The sequence below is a fragment of the Vigna unguiculata genome, chromosome 4 (assembly GCF_037176805.1).
Source record: "Vigna unguiculata cultivar grain cowpea cultivar isolate G323 ecotype 2 chromosome 4, ASM3717680v1, whole genome shotgun sequence".
In the NCBI taxonomy this organism is placed as follows: Eukaryota; Viridiplantae; Streptophyta; class Magnoliopsida; order Fabales; family Fabaceae; genus Vigna; species Vigna unguiculata.
Window position 1 is genome coordinate 28,296,661 of NC_140795.1, and position 19,067 is coordinate 28,315,727.

The 19,067-nt window shown below is 35.4% G+C and overlaps 1 protein-coding gene across 1 annotated transcript; it reads right to left on the reverse strand.

Moving 5' to 3' along the window:
- Window positions 1–2,561: 2,561 nt before the first annotated feature.
- On the reverse strand, window positions 2,562–3,494 carry LOC114180594 (uncharacterized). The gene is made up of 2 exons (XM_028066907.2): window positions 3,039–3,494; window positions 2,562–2,930 (listed from the first exon to the last, which is right to left on the reverse strand). The coding sequence occupies exons 1-2, from the start codon at window positions 3,492–3,494 to the stop codon at window positions 2,562–2,564; spliced, it is 825 nt and encodes a 274-aa protein (XP_027922708.1).
- Window positions 3,495–19,067: the final 15,573 nt, after the last annotated feature.

Below are 19,067 nucleotides of genomic sequence, written 5' to 3' on the forward strand. Positions count from 1 at the left end.
GAGGACTTGTTGAGTTACTTTAATGTCTTCTTTCTTAAGCCATGATAGCTTGTAGGGCTTGGCATGAGGGATAGTTTTCAAGCCAAGCTTGTCCACAACCCTTGTGCTAGCCACATTTACACAACTTCCATTATCTATGAGGAGGGGACATAATTTGTCATTGATATGGCACCTTGAATGAAAAATGTTTTGTCTTTGAGAAGGGTCAAGTTCCTTGGAAACTTGTCTTAGTTGGTGTCTTATCATTAACAATCCACCTTCAAGGGGTTTAATCCTTTCACTTGAAGAAGAAGTGTGGGAAGAAGTACTTTTGGGGGAAGGGGGAGAAGAATGTTCACTCTTTACTTCTCTTTTAAGGTTTAAGGCCATGGTTCTTTTGGTAGGACAATTTGAAGCTATGTGCCCATATCCCAAACACTTAAAACATTTTATAGAACTTATCCTTATACCTTGAGAAGAATTAGGAGTTTCATTAGAAGGCCTAGATGAATTAGTCCTAGGAGGTGGGTCTTGGGAACTCTTGAGTGGTAATTTATCATGTTTTCTTTCTTTATCTTTCCAAGTACTAGAATAGTAGTCATTGTATGAACCACTCCTCTTGGCCTCTTTTTTCTTTTGCAATTGAGTTTCAACTTTAATGGCCAAATGTAAAACTTTGTCAAGAGAGGAGTACTCATATAACTCTACTAAATCTTGTATGTCCCTCCTTAACCCACTCACAAATCTAGTTACCTTTTCCTCTTCACTTTCAAATTGGAGTCCTACTTTTAGAAGCATGGACTCCATTAACTTGTAATATTCATCTACACACATGGACCCTTGTTGAAGGCTTTGGAGCTTCAAAAGAGTCTCCTTCCTATAATGGGAAGGAACAAATCTAGCGCGCATAAGAGTTTTAATGTCCATCCAAGAAGCCGCGGGTGGCCCTTGGTCATAATTCTTACAAACTTTATGCCACCAAGTATTGGCATACTCCAAAAATCCTAAAACAACTAGATCAACTTGTGCTTGATCATTTACATAATTTTCATTGAAAATTTTAAGGATGTCTCTACAAAAACCTAACCCTAGCTTCTAGAAACTAGGTCAAATAAGGTTACAAAAAATGAGAGACAAAAGAGCTAGCTATGGTGTGTGCAAGGCTAATTTCGTTCTAGCACAAAAGGAGACAAAGAATGTGTCTCATATGTCTCCAAAAAGTGGCCAAAGTGTGCTAAAAACAAAGGAGACCAAAGGTACATAGGTACACTTGCTTCATGGCTTTTACTTTATGCTTTATGTCTTTGCTTTACTCTCTCATCCACATCATTTATGCTCCCCAATCACCATGCGCCACCTAGCATTGCTTTCTTACTCCTAATTAACCTACAAAGCAAATAAACATAGATTAGCATGTTGGCTTAAGTCAAGTCAACTATAGTCAACAAGTCAAACCTAGTCAAAGGTCAACAAGTCAACTAAAGTTGATTCAACTAAGTCAACTTAGGGAATCAAAAATAACAAACACAAATGAAAGGGATGAAAGATTAGTGAACTTCCTTTCTAAACATGCTTAGTCTTCTTAAGCATGTGCCTCCATCCTTGGTTGGGGTCAATCCTTCATCATCCAGCTCCTTCTGGTCAAACAAATACTTGAGGCTCTTATGATCGCTGAATACACGGAACTGAGCACCATCAAGATAATGCCTCCAAAGCTTCAAGGCAAAGACTATGGCCGCTAACTCCAAGTCATGAGTGGGGTAATTACGCTCATGCACCTTAAGTTGTCTTGACGCATACGTCACTGCCTTCTTCTCCTGCATCAATACACAACCAAGTCCGAGGTGGGAGGCGTCACAGTAGACCTCGAACAACTTCCCGACATCTGGGATCACTAGTATCGGAGCGTTAGTCAATCTTCTCTTCAGCTCCTGGAAACTTTCCTAACACTTATCTATCCAAGTGAAGGGTTGGTCCTTCCGAGTAAGCACTGTCAGGGGTGCCACTATCTTGGAGAATCCCTCTATGAATCTCCTATAGTAGCCCGCCAACCCCACGACGCTCCTGATCTCTGTGGCCGACTTAGGACTTTCCCACTTTACCACTGCCTCGACCTTCGCTGGGTCCATTGCAATTCCCTGGGCGGATATCACATGCCCCAAAAACTAAACCTCACCCATCCAGAACTCACACTTAGACAACTTGGCATACAACTGCTTCTCTCTCAAAACACTAAGCACCAACCTCAAGCGTTCTGCATGCTCCTCCTGAGTCCTGGAATAGATAAAGATGTCGTCTATGAAGACTACGACAAACTTATCTAGGAAAGGCTGGAAGATCCTATTCATGTAGTTCATGAACACCGCCGGAGCGTTGGTCACACCAAACGGCATAACCACATACTCATAGTGGCCATATTTGGACCTGAAGGCCGTCTTCTGTACATCATCGTCCTTCACCAATATTTGGTGGTATCCAGACCGTAGATCAATCTTCGAGAATACTGCTGACCCATGTAGCTGATCCATCAAGTCGTCGATTCTCGGAAGAGGGTACTTATTCTTGATTGTCATTTTGTTCAATTATCCATAGTCCACACACAATCGCGAACTCCCATCCTTCTTCTTCACTAAAAGCACTGGCGCTCCCCAAGGCAAAGTACTGGGTCGGATAAACTGTTTCGCCATCAGTTCCTCTATCTGTTTCTTAAGTTCAACCAACTCCATTGGAGCCATGCGGTAGGGAGCCATCGATACTGGACCTGTCCCCGACACTAGATCAATAGAGAACTCTACCTCTCTGCGGGGCAGTAACCCTGACACTTCTTCTGGGAACACATCCTCAAAATCCTGCACATCTGGTATTACTGACGTCGTCTCTCCTCCCTCCACCACTAGATGTGTGAAGATCATATAACACTGCGCGGTGTCATGGAGTTCCTTCATAACACCCTGAGAAGATACCAATTCAGGCTCCGCTGTGTTGGGAAAAAGCAGCTTCTTCTCTCGGTAGTCTATTAGAACGCGATTTGATGAGAGTCAATCCATTCCTAAGATCACCTCCAACTCTTGTAGAGACAGGCATATTAGGTTCACCCTGTACCTGCGTCCCTCTACCTCCACCTGACACCTAGCACATAAGGACGACGTGCTGAATAAACCCGACGCCGGAGTAGACAGCGCAAGTTCACACTGCAGGTCACGCACCGACACATCTAACCGTTCCATACATGTATTTGACACAAAGGAGTGTGTCACTCCAGAATCATACAACACACAACAAGAAGTACCAACTATCATGCAACTACCCATAACCAAGTTACCTGAGCCTGATGCCTCAGCTCCTAACATAGCATACACCCTGCCGGTCGCCTGAGGCCTGTTGCCTTTGTCCCTCTTGTGATGCTGATGGGGAGTCTGAACCGGAGGGCGTGTTGCTGCCCTGGCAAGGTTGGGACAGTCCTTCCCAAAGTGGTCTTCCTTGCCACAGTTGTTGCACCTGCGGTAACCCTCCATACATGGACAAGCGCTCCTCAGGTGGGGTCCTCCACATATGTAACACTAAACTCGACCCTACTGAGGAGAAAAGCTCCTAGACCCGTGAGGCTGATGGTGGGGTCTATCATATGGCCTCCTCCGCTCCTCGTGTCTGGGCTTTGGCCCAGATGGTCCACCAATCCTCTGAGGCGATTATGGCTGTTGTGGGCGCTGACCTTCCACCTCGCGTTTCATCTTCTCCATCACCCTGGCCTTCTCCACCAGAGCGGCAAAATCCTTGATGGACAAAGGAGCCACCATCAAGCGGATATCACCGCGGACGCCATTCTCGAACTTACGGCATCTCCACTCCTCATCAAGCGGTAGAGTATAAAAGCGGTTGAGGTGCTTGAACCTCTCAACATACTCCGTCACGGTCTTTCCGCCCTAAGTCAACTGGAGGAATTCTACCTCCCTGGCGTATCGGATACTGTCTGGAAAATACTCGAAGAGGAATCTCTCTCTGAAAGCCTCCCATGTCACTCGCTCATCCCTCTCCTCAAGGATAGATTTGGTGTTGATCCACTAATGCTCCGCCTCCCCCGTGAGCATATATACTTAAACTGGCAACCTGTTCTCTACGGGGCACATCTTTGCATCATAGATGTGCTCTAGGTCCTTCAGCCATTGGTCTGCAGCGTCACGACTAGTCTTTCCATCAAACTTCGCCGGGTGGTGCTTCAGAAAGTGCTCCAAGCTTCACTCCCTGACTGTAGGTCGAGGTTCAAGACCAAACACAGGGGCAACCACCCTATTCTCCTCCAATTGGCGGAGGGCCTCTATATGCTGCCGATGAGCATCCTCAACAGCTACTCTCGCAGCCTCCATCTACTGCATCACTACCTGTTGCTGCTGAAGCGATGCCGCCTGTCGCTGCATGGATGCCTCATGCTGCTGCATCATCGCAGCACTCTGCTGCGCCATAGCCACTACCATGGCTTCTATAGCTCTAGCGATGTCCGGTGCATCGCCCTGGGAGGATTGAGTGTTCCTACGGTGAGGTGCCATAGCTCACTAGAATAGAGAAAATCACTTGGTTAGACTCGGTAAGATAGGATTTTAACCAAACACTCAAAGACACACAGAGAAAGCTAAGCGGACAGTCCAAGTCCACAGACCTAAGGAATGACCGTTCTTATACAATAAATGTAACGTCCCATTTAATTAATATGCGTAATTAAAAGAAACGCCACACATAAAATAGTATAACAACGCAGTCCTGGGGTTCTTAACACCACCCCAATAAAACTAGGCACACCATGATGCCAACAAAAATAGGATAACGGTTTGACTAAAAGTATACAAATCCAAGAACAACGAATACATTGGCCATAGCCCTAAAGAAAAGCCCAAAGGAAACTAAAGTCCAATCCACGCGGACTATGTAGCGGAATTACCACCTCCCTGTTGTGCACGGGTGTTCCTCGTCTCTGCTCACACCAACAAGTTGATGATCATCGCAAAAGAGAGTACCACACAGCAGGAACACACAACAACAAAAGTAGGGTAAGCTAGAGCATAAAATCATTTCATCAATGAAGTCAGATACATATTCACAGTCCATCATACATACGTCACACAAGCATATTACGACCTTCCAAACAATACACTACGAATCGACTCGACTCAACCGGATACATATAACTTTGTCGGATTCAGTGGATGCTTGCACTTGTGGTGGATACCTCTGCTCACCCCCGAGCTGCTCACCCCCGAGCTATGTGTCACAAGTGTTACGATGGATCAATTTTCCCTCACCACAAGGTTAGCCCTTAATGAATTTCGGGCCTCTTACTACTCTCACCATAGGAGTCAGTCCGCTCTAGGTGAGACTAACTGACTCCTTAGAGTGTCAGGATGCAACCTTACCTTGAATCCTTACCTAGTTATACAGATGGGGGGCCACCATATAGACACCCACTAATAGGGGACATGGAATTACGTCCCGACCACTAAAGCACGACCCCGAAGTCTCACCTAGAGACTCCAAGGGTTTACGTACTAACCACTTACCGACATATAAAATCAGCCAGGAAATAATCACATATACCATGCATGGAAGATTCATACCAACATCCCTCGTATATCACATGTCAATCAGTACCAGCTCGTATCACCAACCTAGAGGAAACATCTCCCCTCATATCAATATCATGCCACAGAATTACCAATCATCAAGGTTCATCGTTGTTCATGCCCGATTTTTGATCACATACATATCTAACCACTCTTGAAATATTCACGTAAGATCATGTCACTCTCACCCATCATCACATATGATCCTCCCCTCAACATATATATATTCAAACCCATCATACCATCATACAACAATCTTATTAATCGCATGCCAACCATCCAAAATGGAAAGGAATGCCAAATTAGACAGCACCCTCGCCCAGCCCCTCGCTCAAGCAAACAAGTCTCGCTCGGGCGAGAGAGACTCTCGCTCAGGCGAGACCTCATCGCCTAGGCGAGAGCTCGAAATCCTGGAACAGTGGCCTCTGCACTGTCTCGCTTAGGCGAGACCCTCCTCGCCTGGGCGAGATGCTCGCTCAAATAAATAGAGCTGGTCGCCTGGGCGACCCCTCGCGCGAGAATTCCTGGGCGAGCCTCAGCTCATCTTGCTTGAGCGAGACAGCTCGCTTGGGCGAGATTATCAATCCTCGCCCACTGCTCATGCGCGTAACAGACGAGAAACACATCTAAACAGTTCAATAGCACATTCCACACACTCAAGGCAGCATACAGATCATCAAATCACACGTACATTTCATAAAATCATGGATATCAATTATTTCGCAAAACCCTAACTTCTCGTACCTGGAAAGGGGTTACATGAGGCTTTGACACTGGACCACGGAGCACAGTAGCTTGAGAGATGGACTAGAAAACTGGCGAAACGGCGGAACAGTAGCAAAATCACGTTATTATGGAACCTTAAGTGAAAGAATACAGAAAAGAGCTCTTACGTGGAAAAGGCATGAGATTGGGGATCACTTACATGGAGCAGAAAACAAAAACTGAGCTTGAGCCAACTTGTTCGAGAGGAAGAAGCGAACCCTAGCAAAGCTCTTTTGGGCAGCGGAGGGCGACGGCTACGTTTCTGTGAAAGAATGGAAGTCAGTGGGTTAGGGCGGATTAGGGTTGGGTTTTATCACTTGGGCCAGCCCTAGGCCCATTTACAAGGGGCAGCCCTTTACTTTAGGGCAGAAAGTATTAAGCCAATTTTAATGGGCCTTACAGTGTCCTTGTTAACGGAGGGGAAGAAGAAATATATCAGAAGAGTGTGTTCTGAGTGTGTTTTGGTTATCGGAGAAAGATAGGTAAAAAACATAGAGATAATTATGGTGATAATGAGTGTTATGGGGAGGATGATGGAGTCTTCTATGTGTACGGTGGAGATGGTGTTCTTGGTATTATTTTGGTATCTCTCCCTCCTCCTAGAGTAGAGTTTTTTTCTTCAAAGAAAAAAGATCATGATCCCCCTTCTCCGTGGTCCTCCCTGTCCATTTTAATGAAGGTTGTTATCTTGGATGCAAACCTTGTCACTGTATCTGTCCATGGGTCATGAGTTCATGAGTAATAAATGAATGGTGATGTATCAAAACAATGGAAGTGTGGAAGGATGTCTGCAGCCTGAATGTGAGGGTGCGGTTGTGATGTGTGTAAGAAAAAGTGGCATTGGGAAAGAGAGTGAAGTGATTGAGTGGAAAAGTGAATGGGTTTGTTAGTGAGAAAAGTGAATTAGTTGGAAGAAAGAGAGGAAAGGTGGGTGTAATAGAAGAAGATAAATTAAAGATGGGTATGTAAGTTAAGGGATAACTGATAAGGAGAACAAAAAAGAGGGACACATGGCAGCTTCTGAGTTGAGGGATTTTAGGTGGGTAAAAAAAGAAAAAATAGGGAGTGTGAATGTAGAAACATGGGTTATTAGCTCATTTATAAATAGGTTGAAAAGTAACAAAGGAGGTGTCAATAGCAGAAGTTAGCTCTTAGTTCATTTGAAAAAAGAGGGGAAGGAAATGATGGGATCTCTATAAAAAACAAAAAGATTAATAAAATTTAAAATTAAATTTTTTAACTTCTAATTTAATTAGACAAATATTTTGATTGAAAGGATGCTTAGATAAAACATGATCAAAATTATGAATGTGTACATAATATTTCAAAGAGATCAAACAAAATATACCTTCATTATTTTTTTAGCTTTTTAAAATATTTTTCACTTTTCAAGATCTTTCCCTTTTTTATTTTTAGAAATAATTTTTGATTACCCGAACAAAATTGGGTGTTTACAAATAGTTTGCGCTAGAAAGTTGCATCTCCATACTAGTCCTAGCTTTCTTAGTATAGGTCCATTCAAATAAAAACTCCAATATATATATATATATATATATAAACTAAAATAGATTGTATGTTATTCAGTATGTTTCAAATGTGAATTGCATTGTTCAACAACACTTGGAAGAAGATTCAAGGAAGGAAATAATTGGAAAGTAAATAGATAGGCCTCAGTTGATGTTGAGATGGTTTCTACCATGACCCTTGGAAGAAGACTCTAAAACGAGAGTAGTCCCTACTTAAAACTCACCCTCAAGATAATAAGACTCGAAGAAATAGACAATTTCGTTTTTCACAATTCTTGTCAGAATTTTAAATAACTATCGTCTCTCTTCCTTCTTCTTCTCCTCCCTATTTAGGTTTCTCTTTTCTTTAGGTTAGAAATAACTTTTACTTCCTCTCATGAAATTATATTTGTAGAAAATCAATTTTTAGTATCGGTTACCTACCCACGATTATAAATTTTATTATAAATAATTAATTATAAGAAGAAAATAATTAAAATGAATTTTGCTTCTCAAAGAAGTTAAATTTCTACTTGTACACTTCAGTCTCGCATCGCCATAATCAAGTCATAGAGTACCATTTATGTATTTGTTAGTCAATATCATCAATGTTGATTTGTTTTAAAACATGATGTTAGATTTGATGCACCAATATTTCATAACCAAGAGGGGGGTGAATTGATTTTTCAAACTTTTGAATTGTTCTTAAACTTGAAAAACAGTTTTTATGAAATCTTTAACCAATTGACAAAAGGAGTTTAAGAATGCATATTGTTCAACCTTTATACCTAGAAAAAATTAAAAGAGAATGAAAGAGAGCACAAGAGACATCAAAGTTTATACTGATTCGATTCAAATGAAGTCTCTAGTTTTCCTCACTAGAAATTTCACTATATCAACAAGAGAAGGAATACAAGAAAAACCTATGTAATTCCTAAACACTAAAACCACACTTTCTTGATGACATCCACTCAAGAATAGTGCAAACTGTAATGCTCCAAACAATTACACATAATTACCACAATCACAGTGATAACACACAAAATTTCAGATCCAAGAACCTATAAGAAACTGTTACAAAAATTCATACAGAGTTTGATACAAAACAGTGACAGTAATGAAACAATAACATTTGATTTTGTACGTTGTTTTAGTGTCAATATTACACTCTCTTCACTTGATCTTGATGATCAATCTTGATGAACACATAAGCCTTTACTGCAGTATATTCTCCAAGAAGATTTCAATCTCTCTTTTCACTTTCTTTCTGGTTGAAAAAACTCTCTGTTCTGAAGGTGCAAATTCTGTTTTTATTTTAACTACATTAGTTGGCTAGTCAACTACATTATGACAAGGCCCAAAGCTAAGTACCAGAACTAACCTAGTTAACTAGATTAGTAGTTTAGTCGACTATCAAGACAACAAATTAATATTTTCAGATTACCACATACATGTCATATTAGTCATTGTCATGCTATTATGGTCATCATAAAAAACTTAACACATCACACATACACTTAATAACAAAACATGGACCTAATGACAATTTATCTTTTTATGTTATATGTAAATATTAAGCTATCCTTGTTCAGAGAATTGCAAAGGAACAGTGATGTAGCTCTTATTTATTACAAGACATTTAGTTGATATATTCCTTAAGTCTCTACTAACAAACAAGTTTGAAATTTTGAGAACGAAACTTGGTGTTTGTAATTTAAAAAAAAAAAGTGTTTTAGTTGTTTAGGACTATTATTTTTTTTATTATTTATTTATATTTTTAATAAATAAAAGTTAGTTTCATATTTTTTTAAGAATTAAGCAAATCATCATTGAATTTGTTATAAACGTGACCTACATTGTATGTTGTAAATTATGTGATTCCTTTAAAATAGCCAACTCATCAAATTCCTTTTATTTTTTAAGAAAAATTAAAGAAAACAGTGGCAAGGTGACAAAAGGATAGGTTTCATTTGTTTTCTTTTCTTTTATTTTCCTGGAGAAAATTGAAGAAAACAGTAACAAGGTTACAGAAAGATAGATTGTATTGAAAGTTCTTTTGACTGCAATTTCTAACGAAAGTCGTACTAGTTTGAGGAACTTTTGAAAGGTATATTTTTTTTTCTACATGTGATAATTCTTTGTTAGAATTTATAAAGAGTATTTACAGAATATAAATGTCTTTAACATTTTCAAATATATAAAATTCAACAATTCAAATATATAAAATTATGTTATAAAACAAAGCGAATAACAGAGAGAATAATATATAATAGAGGAGTGAAGAAACAATAAAAAATAGAGAATGAGAGAATAAGGAGCAAGTCATCTGTGTATTATTATTGATAGGAAGAGTCTTATTTATAGATACAACATGTAATCCATAAAGGAAACAAATCAACTTAGTTAATACAAATATTTACATCTTTACATAAAGAGTAATGAATCATATGAGTATCAATCATATGAGTAAATGTATCAAATCAATGGACAATCATTAATTCATAACACTCCCCATTGAGTTTCCATTGATAAAAGAATGTGCCTCGTAAAAACCTTACTAGGAAAAACCCTTTGGGATAAAAACAAACTAGTGAAAGGAAAAGAGTACAACATTCTGTATTCTTTAATACAATATTGTTCATCACATATTCTATTTCTCCCCTTCATGTAAACTTACATCATTAAGGTGACGGAGTCCGAACTTGTGAATCATTTGCTCAAAAGTTCTTCTTGGCAAAAACTTCATAAATAGACCTGACATATTTTCACATGAATGAATTTTTGGATATCTATATCATCCTTTCAATTAAACAATACACTATTGTCTTTATATATGGTTGTTGATTTCATCTTTGTCAGGGATAGTCACAAGTTTCTTGCACATGTTGAATTATAAACCTTAACCAAACATGATTAGACGATGTTTCTACTATGGTTTGTTTCATATACTTTCATGAAACCATTGTGCTACCACATGTGAATAAACATGTTGTTTGTAATCAACCATTGTGACATTGTGAGAATATGTAAAATAACATGCATATACATAACCCATTGGTCTGAATCTGAATCATTTGAATGGAATAAGCTCATATTCGTAGTACCCTTAAATTAACAAAGTAAATGTTTTACTCCAAACCATTTTCTTCTTGTAGTTGAAGAACTATATATTACTTAACAAATTTACAGCAAATGCAATATTAGATCGAGTATAATTAGCAAGATACATTAGTGTTTCTATGCCACTAAGATATGGTGCTTCTGGACCAAGAAGATCTTCATCATTTTCTTGAGGTCTAAGAAGAGTTTTTATCAACATCTAACGACCTCACAACTATTGGAGTGCATAATGGACATGACTTGTCCATTTAAAATATTTTAAGCACCTTAATTATATAAGCCTCTTGACGTATAAAAACACCTTTATTTAAATACTCAATATCTAATTTCAAATAAAAGTTTGCCCTTCAAAGATCATTCATGTTAAATTATTTCTTTGAGTAATCAATTGCATTTGTGAGCTCATTAAGAGTTCCAACGATGTTTTTGTCATCTACATAAACAATAGTTATGGCAAATTCATTTTTAGATCTTTTCATATAAATACAAGAACAAATAGGATCATTTCTATATCCTTCTTTTAATAAGTATTCAATAAGACAATTATGCCACACATGTCCTGATTGCTTTAATCAATAAAAGAGCATGTTCAATTTTATTGAATATCTCTCTTTAGAATTTTTCTTGTTGGGCAAATGAAATCCTTCAGGGATTTTCATATAAATATGATTCTCAAAAGAACCGTACAAATAGGTTGTAACATCATCCATTAGATGTAAATGCAAACCTTGTTGTCCAACTAGGATAATTGAATATTGTAATGTTGTTGCATCCAATACTAGTGAATATGTTTTTTCACAAATCAATACAAGGTTTTGTGAATAACCTTGAGCAACCAATTGTGCTTTGTATCTAACAATTTCATCATTCTTAATTTGATTTTCATCGATTATCTAATTAGACAAGTCTATACACATTTAGATAAGTCTGTCAATATAATGATTAGAAGAGTCTAACAATACAAATTAAATGAGTGTGTTAATACACTAAAGTATAACAACACATATCAAACAAGTTTGTCGATAGATTGATTAGACAAATCTATTTATGAAGTTAATTAAGAAGATTTTTAAAAATATGAAAAATGTTAACTATTAGGCTTAAAAACAAACACACACACACCAAAGACTTTTTGGTGGATTTAAATTAACCTCTTTTTTTCTTAAAATAAGATGCTAGTGGATATCAATAAGGGTGATGATCATGATAACTCAAAAATTTGAAGATTGCAAGAATAATTTTTTTTTATAAAAATAAGATAATATATCATAAAAAAACGTAACATATAATATATAAAAATATAATAACTATAACAAAAGTTTGTGGCAAAAAATTGGTTTCAAAAATATAGAACACGTTACTCGTTCGTAAGCAGCCATTTTGGCATTAGTGATAGGGGCGAGCTTCTTTTGGGATATTAAAAAATAAAAGAAAATGATATATGATAAAAGAAATTTATTAAATTGAACATATTTTATATATATATATATATATATATATATATAATATTTTTAATGAATTTTTTCAAATAGAGAAAACAACTACTTAAAGCTTTTGACTATATGTCAGTCGTATTAGTGTTGATTCTGAAGTGAGTATTTACTAAAGTTTTATATGAAATCATATGATAAATAAAACAACATAACAAGAATTGTTTAAAGTTGTCACTCCAACTTAATGTATGGGAAACTTGGATAAATGTGTCATTAGAGGATTTGTAATTTGGCAGGAAAGATTGCACAAGGAAGGTTTTCATTTTAGTTCACAAAAGATTATACGAGATTGCACAAGAAGGTTGGTTTACAATTTTGTTCACAAAGAAGTTTATGAAAGTTTGCAATTTTTTCAAAAAAAATTGCATGTTGAGCAGTAATACTGATGAGTACCATTTTTTTTTTTTTAAATAAGTGTGGGGGAGACAAACTGTAGGTAGAATTTTTCTTTTTTTGTGTTTTTCAATTTTTGTTTTGTTTTTATTTTCATTTTAAAAAGAAAAAAAATTGTGATTTCTTTTTGAGAAAATTGTGAAAGTATTAACTTTTTACTAAGTGAAACTTTTAAACAATATGTCTCATAAGAAATCCACCAAAAATATTTCCCTGCTTTCAATAAAACATATTGACATTGGATTTTGGGATTTGATTCAATAATTGGGATGATCATAATTCTAGAAAAATAAAAGTCATGTTGGTATGAGTGGACTGTTTCTATGATTTGCTAATTGAGTTGATTTGAGAATTTCTTGATTAAATCTTTTGTGAAAGAATTTGACCTTGTGAGTCTTGAGCCTTAATGTAAAGGATGAACTGCCATATGTTATTCCTATTTTTTTCTTGAGTGACTTGCTCATGTTTGTTTATACTCAAATGTTTAGCTTGAGTCTTTTGTTTTGCATCTTAGGTGAATATGCATGATTTGATATGACTGAGGCATTTCTTATTTTTAGCTACTTGGCCAAATAAGCCCACCTTGATATTAATCCATTGGTAGCCCCTTTGAGCTTTAAACCTTTTTTTCTTGTTTTAAGCCTATTGCATAACCTTGAAAAGAAAAAGACCATATTCTACCTTAGGAAGAAAGAAGGAGCTAATGGATTATGTTCAGGAATGGTTGAGGAATAAAGTGTGTGGGTGAGTACCTCACCCACAAATTAATAAAAATGGCAAAAGGAAAAATTGTTGATGAAAAAGTGTTGAAATAATTGCTTTCTAAAAAAAGAGAGAGCAACAAAGCAATAAACGAAAAAGAGTTGTTTTTGAAATTATGCTCCATTATTCTTTCTATATTTTAATTTCAAAAACCCAAAAATCTTAAAATTTTTCCTACCTTTGCCTTAGCCCCATTATAACCTGTGAAAAGTCCTCATGATCTTTGAATGCATATTTTCTGAAAGTTTGTGAATATTAGAGTCTTGTTAAGTATTATGAGAGTTTACTTACATGAGTATTTTGAGTGAAAACACAAGCCAAAACACTTGAGAGAATTTTGGTGAGAAAATACACATTTAACTTGAGTGCTTTCTTTCATAATTGATTGTCTTGTGAATTCAAAAGATTAACTTATGTGTGAAAAATAGAACATTTCTGTTTGTATATACATGATAATTTGATCTCTAGAGTATTGATTTGTCTCCAGTGATGTTCATTCCTTTGATCCAATGTTGATGTGAAATAAAATACCTCATATTAAGTTTTGAAATTGTTTGATTTTGCCCAGGAGTGCAAAAGGATAAGTGTGTGGGTATGATGAGTACGTATTTTTGCCCTCATTTAATGTTTAATTCTGGGTATTTAATTGAATTTGTGTACCTAAAGAGTGATTTAATTGATAATTTTGATAATTAGGTTGTTTGAGCTTGTGTGATAAAAATGTCTTAAAAAGTGATTTTTAGCTGCATAAATTATTTTTGGATATTTTAACGTTTGTTGATGCAGCTGAAGTTAAGTTTTAAGCTCATTTAGAGGTGTGGAAATAAATTGATTAAAGCTTCATGACACCTTAAAGATAAATCAAAGAATAAGAAATTATCAAAAACACAAAAATTCAGGCCAAGCATTACATGAAGACGGCAAGAAAAGCTTGAAAAAGTGAAGAAGTTTGACTAAACCTAGAAGAGAGGAAAGAAAAATTGGACCTTGCGGTTTTCTTTATCTTTATGATAGAAGATAATTTGGGAAAATATATCTTTAGATATTTTATTTGATATTTTTAAATAATTATCTTATTTAATTATATCATAAAATATTAAAAGATAATAACTACCAAATCTTTTTAAATATGACAAGATCTTCTTGAATCTTTTTAGTTCCACAACAAACAAATATATCTTGAAGATATTGGATTATTTAGAAGATAATTTAAGGAGATTGCAAAGGGTTGATTTGGAAAATTAATACAAATATTAATTGGTGATAATTTATCATATATCTTTAAGTAATTAATTAATTTAATTATATTAGATATTGATATTATCAACCAATTATATTTGTCAAATAGTCTATATCTCTCCAAGTATTTTTTAATATTTATATTTATCTTTATTTCAAAAGATATTTGAGAGATTTTAGCAACAGAAAAGCCCAGTCCAATTCCTATATAAAGAGACCAAGGGAGAAGTAGAAAACAAGCTCGGGACTTCGGAGTTTTGGAACCCTTAGGGGTGCCTAATTTCGTTTCCTTTCTCTCTCTTTTCTTCTCTCTATTCTTCTTTTTATTTTGTATTCCATGGATTGCTAAACTTCTTGGGTTGATTCCATTGTAATTTCATTATGGATTTTGAGGTTAGAATGAATTAATTTCTTTGTTCTTTTTATTATTGTTGAGGTTTTAATTCATCTATGTCTTTTATCTTTGAATCTCGTAAAAAGTAATGATTTTAAATCTATATGCATGTTGATCATATGAGTTCAAGGGTTTTTAAATTTAATTGAGACTTTACTTTGATTTTATTTAGAAACTTTCATGTGATTAAATGAGTTTTTACCAATAATTGAGACTTTACTTTGGTTAAAGGTATTTACTCTAATGAAAATTAATCGAGACTTTACTTTGATTAATTAAGCTTTTTATTTGGTGAGGAGATAAAAGAATAGACATGATTAGGCATAGTAAAATTTGATTGAGACTGTACTTTGATTGAATTTACTATGGATAATCTAAAAGTTCTCACTTTTAATTGAGACTGTACTTTGGTTAAAAGTGAGAACGCCAACAAATTAATTGAGACTTTACATTGATTAATTTGCAAATCTACAACAATAATTAATTGAGCAATAATCTTTAGATAACCGATGATGAATCTATTTTGAAAAAGCAATGGAATCAATCTATTTTCTTTTCTATTGTTTTTATTTCTTTTTATCTTTTAAATTTTATTTCTATCTTTGTTTATCTGAATCCCCTATATTTTTTATTTTGTTTGACTAACCGCTTTGTATAGTTTTATAAGAACTAATTTGTTAAAAAATCAATTCTGTGTTCGTTGGGAGACGACTTTGGGTTACTTTACCCTTACTATTTTGTTGACTACTTTCTTAACAATACTGAAGTTGTTATAGATAAGTAGTATTAATTTGAACGCGTCAACGACAGCGTTATCAAATACTTTTTCTTGACTATTCATAGATGTAGACATTGATGTGTTAAACCACATTAAATTTTCTTATGTGCTTTTACTTATAATTCTACTATTATCTATGGGTGTGCTTATGCTGAAGAGATTATATTCTTATTGTGTGATTCCTAACAATTGGAGTGGTGGTCGTGGATTATAGGGGATGGTGCTTCTTTATTGTGAAGCCTAACTTGGAGAGAAAAGATAAGAGAGGAGTATGTTAGTTCTATAATGAATATGTTTGCCTCTCCTCCTTAAGCATGAAAAGCATATGTTGATTGACATTATTCTACCTTTATTTCTTTCTTGTTTCTTGCTTTCCAAACTTCTTTTCTTATTAAACACAATTTGAATAGTGATAAAACTTTGGCAAAATTGTGAGAGAATGGATGTCTTTTCTTTTTCTGAGTTTTATCTTGAGTGTGAGTTTCAAGTGACAACTCCGCCTTACTAATCTCAGAACCTTCTTCATTCATCTCTATTTAGTTCTTATTCTAATCGACTTATGTTTTCAATTACTTAAGTCTTGAACCCCGTAAGTCGCAATTTCCATTTACTTTCCAATTGTTTCCATCTTTAAGTCTTCTTGAGGTGTCATCATTGTGTTTTTATTTAACTGAACAATTTTTTAATCCTTGAAAAGTTCTGAGGTGCCCCAGTTTGAAAGTTTTGAATTGGTTTTAGGATACAAGATGTGTTTGACGACATGAAGAGCTTAAAAAAAGATGAGGACTTCAAAAGTTGCCCCTAGTTTGAGAGTTTAGATTGGCCTTCAGGTGCAAAAGTGTGTTTGAGATTTTATTATTATTTTTTTTTGGGAAGGAAAAAAGAAGAAAAAAAATGCCCACACATCATTTTAAATTGTGATTGTTTTACTTTCAAAAGTTTTAATGCTCGGGAAAAGAGTTTTATTCATGCGACAACTTGCCCCTAGTTTTTGTTGATTTTTTTTTTTAATTTTTCTTAGACCGCCCAAAAGGGTTTTCGGTATAAAGACTTTTCTTTCATCTTTTTTTTGTTTTTTTGTTTTTCTGAGATTTGCTTCCATTCATTGTACAAGAGTGCCTCCATTCCATGATAATTCTTCATGAACATTGCAAACAAGGCCATGGTAAAAAAGGATGGAAAAAGGAATGAATTTGAACAACTTTATGTCATGCACATTAGGCGAATGCTTCAAAAGTAGTGATATCAGAATCATTAATTTTTTTTCAATTAACTAATTTGATCAAAGAATGTTTTACTTTTCACTTCCTCCAAGAAAGATTCTAAGAGTCTCAATGTGAACTAAATGGGAAACAATTTATTACAAAGTAACTTTATTTTTATTTTCTTTCTTTCTTCAAAATTTTATGTTGATGCATGTTATGTGTTAAATATAGTGATATGAAAATGCAATATATGATTGAAAAATCACATATATATGTGTCTGTAACAACATATGCATGCATGTTATGTAAGGTATGATCACGCAAGATGTTATAATGAATTTGTAGACAACCACGACATATGAATGAATGATATGTATTATGTAAGCAACATGTGAATGAATGCGATACATTATGCAGGATGACATGAGGATGTATGCTATGCATTTGAAGATATGTACACAATATAATGAATGAAGATTATATGTGAATGCAATGTATGTTTATGCCTTAGAGGGTACTTATTCCAATATTATGATGATGTGATCCTAATTAAAGAAACACCATGAATGATATGCAAATAACTAACAAGCCTAAATGTTATTCTAATGAAAGATGTTGTGCACTTATCAATATGTTATGCATGATATGTCATTAACTTATCTAATGGAATGCAGTGTATGTTTATGCCTCAAGAGACATTTATTCACATGATATGATGGTGAAAAAGTTATGTGTTCTCTAAAAATGCTACATATGATATGTAATCAATTGACAACCTAAATGATACGCGCTTATTAATAGGCTTGATGTGAAATTATTTGATGCAATGGATCATAATGCATGTTTATGCCTTAAGAGATGTTTATCCATATGATATGTTGATGAAAGATGTGATGTACTTATTAGTATGTCATGCATCATATGCAGTTAACTGACAAGTCTAAATGATGTGTTGGCGAAAGACATCGTACACTTATCTGTATGTTATGCATGATATGCAATTAACTAACAAGTCTAAATGATGGGTTGGGTGAAAGTTGCAAATATCAATACGAAAAAAAAAAGGTGAATGATGAATGAATCAATTATCTCCCTTTCGTGCCTTAATAGAGGTTTGACACTTAAAAGTCTAAGGTAAATTACATGCACTCACACGGATCGTTTCCTAAACTTAAGATCAAGGTCACTAGAGCTATGATTCCCTTCACAGTATTTCCGACAAGGATTGAGTAATCAACTCAGTGTGGAAACACAAATAAAGAGAACAGACTCTAGTTGGGGTTCTCACAATAGCCAAATAGGAAGTGCATCCCAAGTGACATTGCTACACAACCCCTCTAATTCTAAGTTGTACTCAGACCCGGGTATAGGGCCTCACTCATTATATGCACAAGGTGTGTGTGTGAAGGGAGAGTGCAAAATAGCCAAAAAATCACATATAAATATAGAACAATTTCTTCGATCCCATAGTTCAATATCTAGCAAGAATGATTACGAAAAAAAATATACAAATATGCAACAAAACACACAAATCAAAAAACAAGGGGGAAATAAGCATTAAAAAAACATTAATTCTGCATATTTAATTAACTGGCTTAACTCTCTAACAAGTCCCAGTGGAGTCGCCATTTGTCGCAATCTAAATCACGACGGGACGGTGACTAAGGGATAAATAGTTGAAAAACAGAGTTTGGAGTCGTCACCATAGTTTATTGTGGAAAACTATGGAAAAACCATAAAATAAGAATTGGTCCGTGAAAATCAGATTTTGGGTTCGGGAATTGGTTACATGTAGGGAAGGTATTAGCACCCTACAACGTTC

Coding starts and splice junctions, on each gene's coding strand:
- LOC114180594 (XM_028066907.2), bottom strand. CDS start 3,494: ATGGAGGGTTACCGCAGGTGCAACAACTGTGGCAAGGAAGACCACTTT. Junction 2,931..3,038: donor TGTCTCTACAAGAGTTGGAG/GTGATCTTAGGA, acceptor GTATCTTCTCAG/GGTGTTATGAAGGAACTCCA.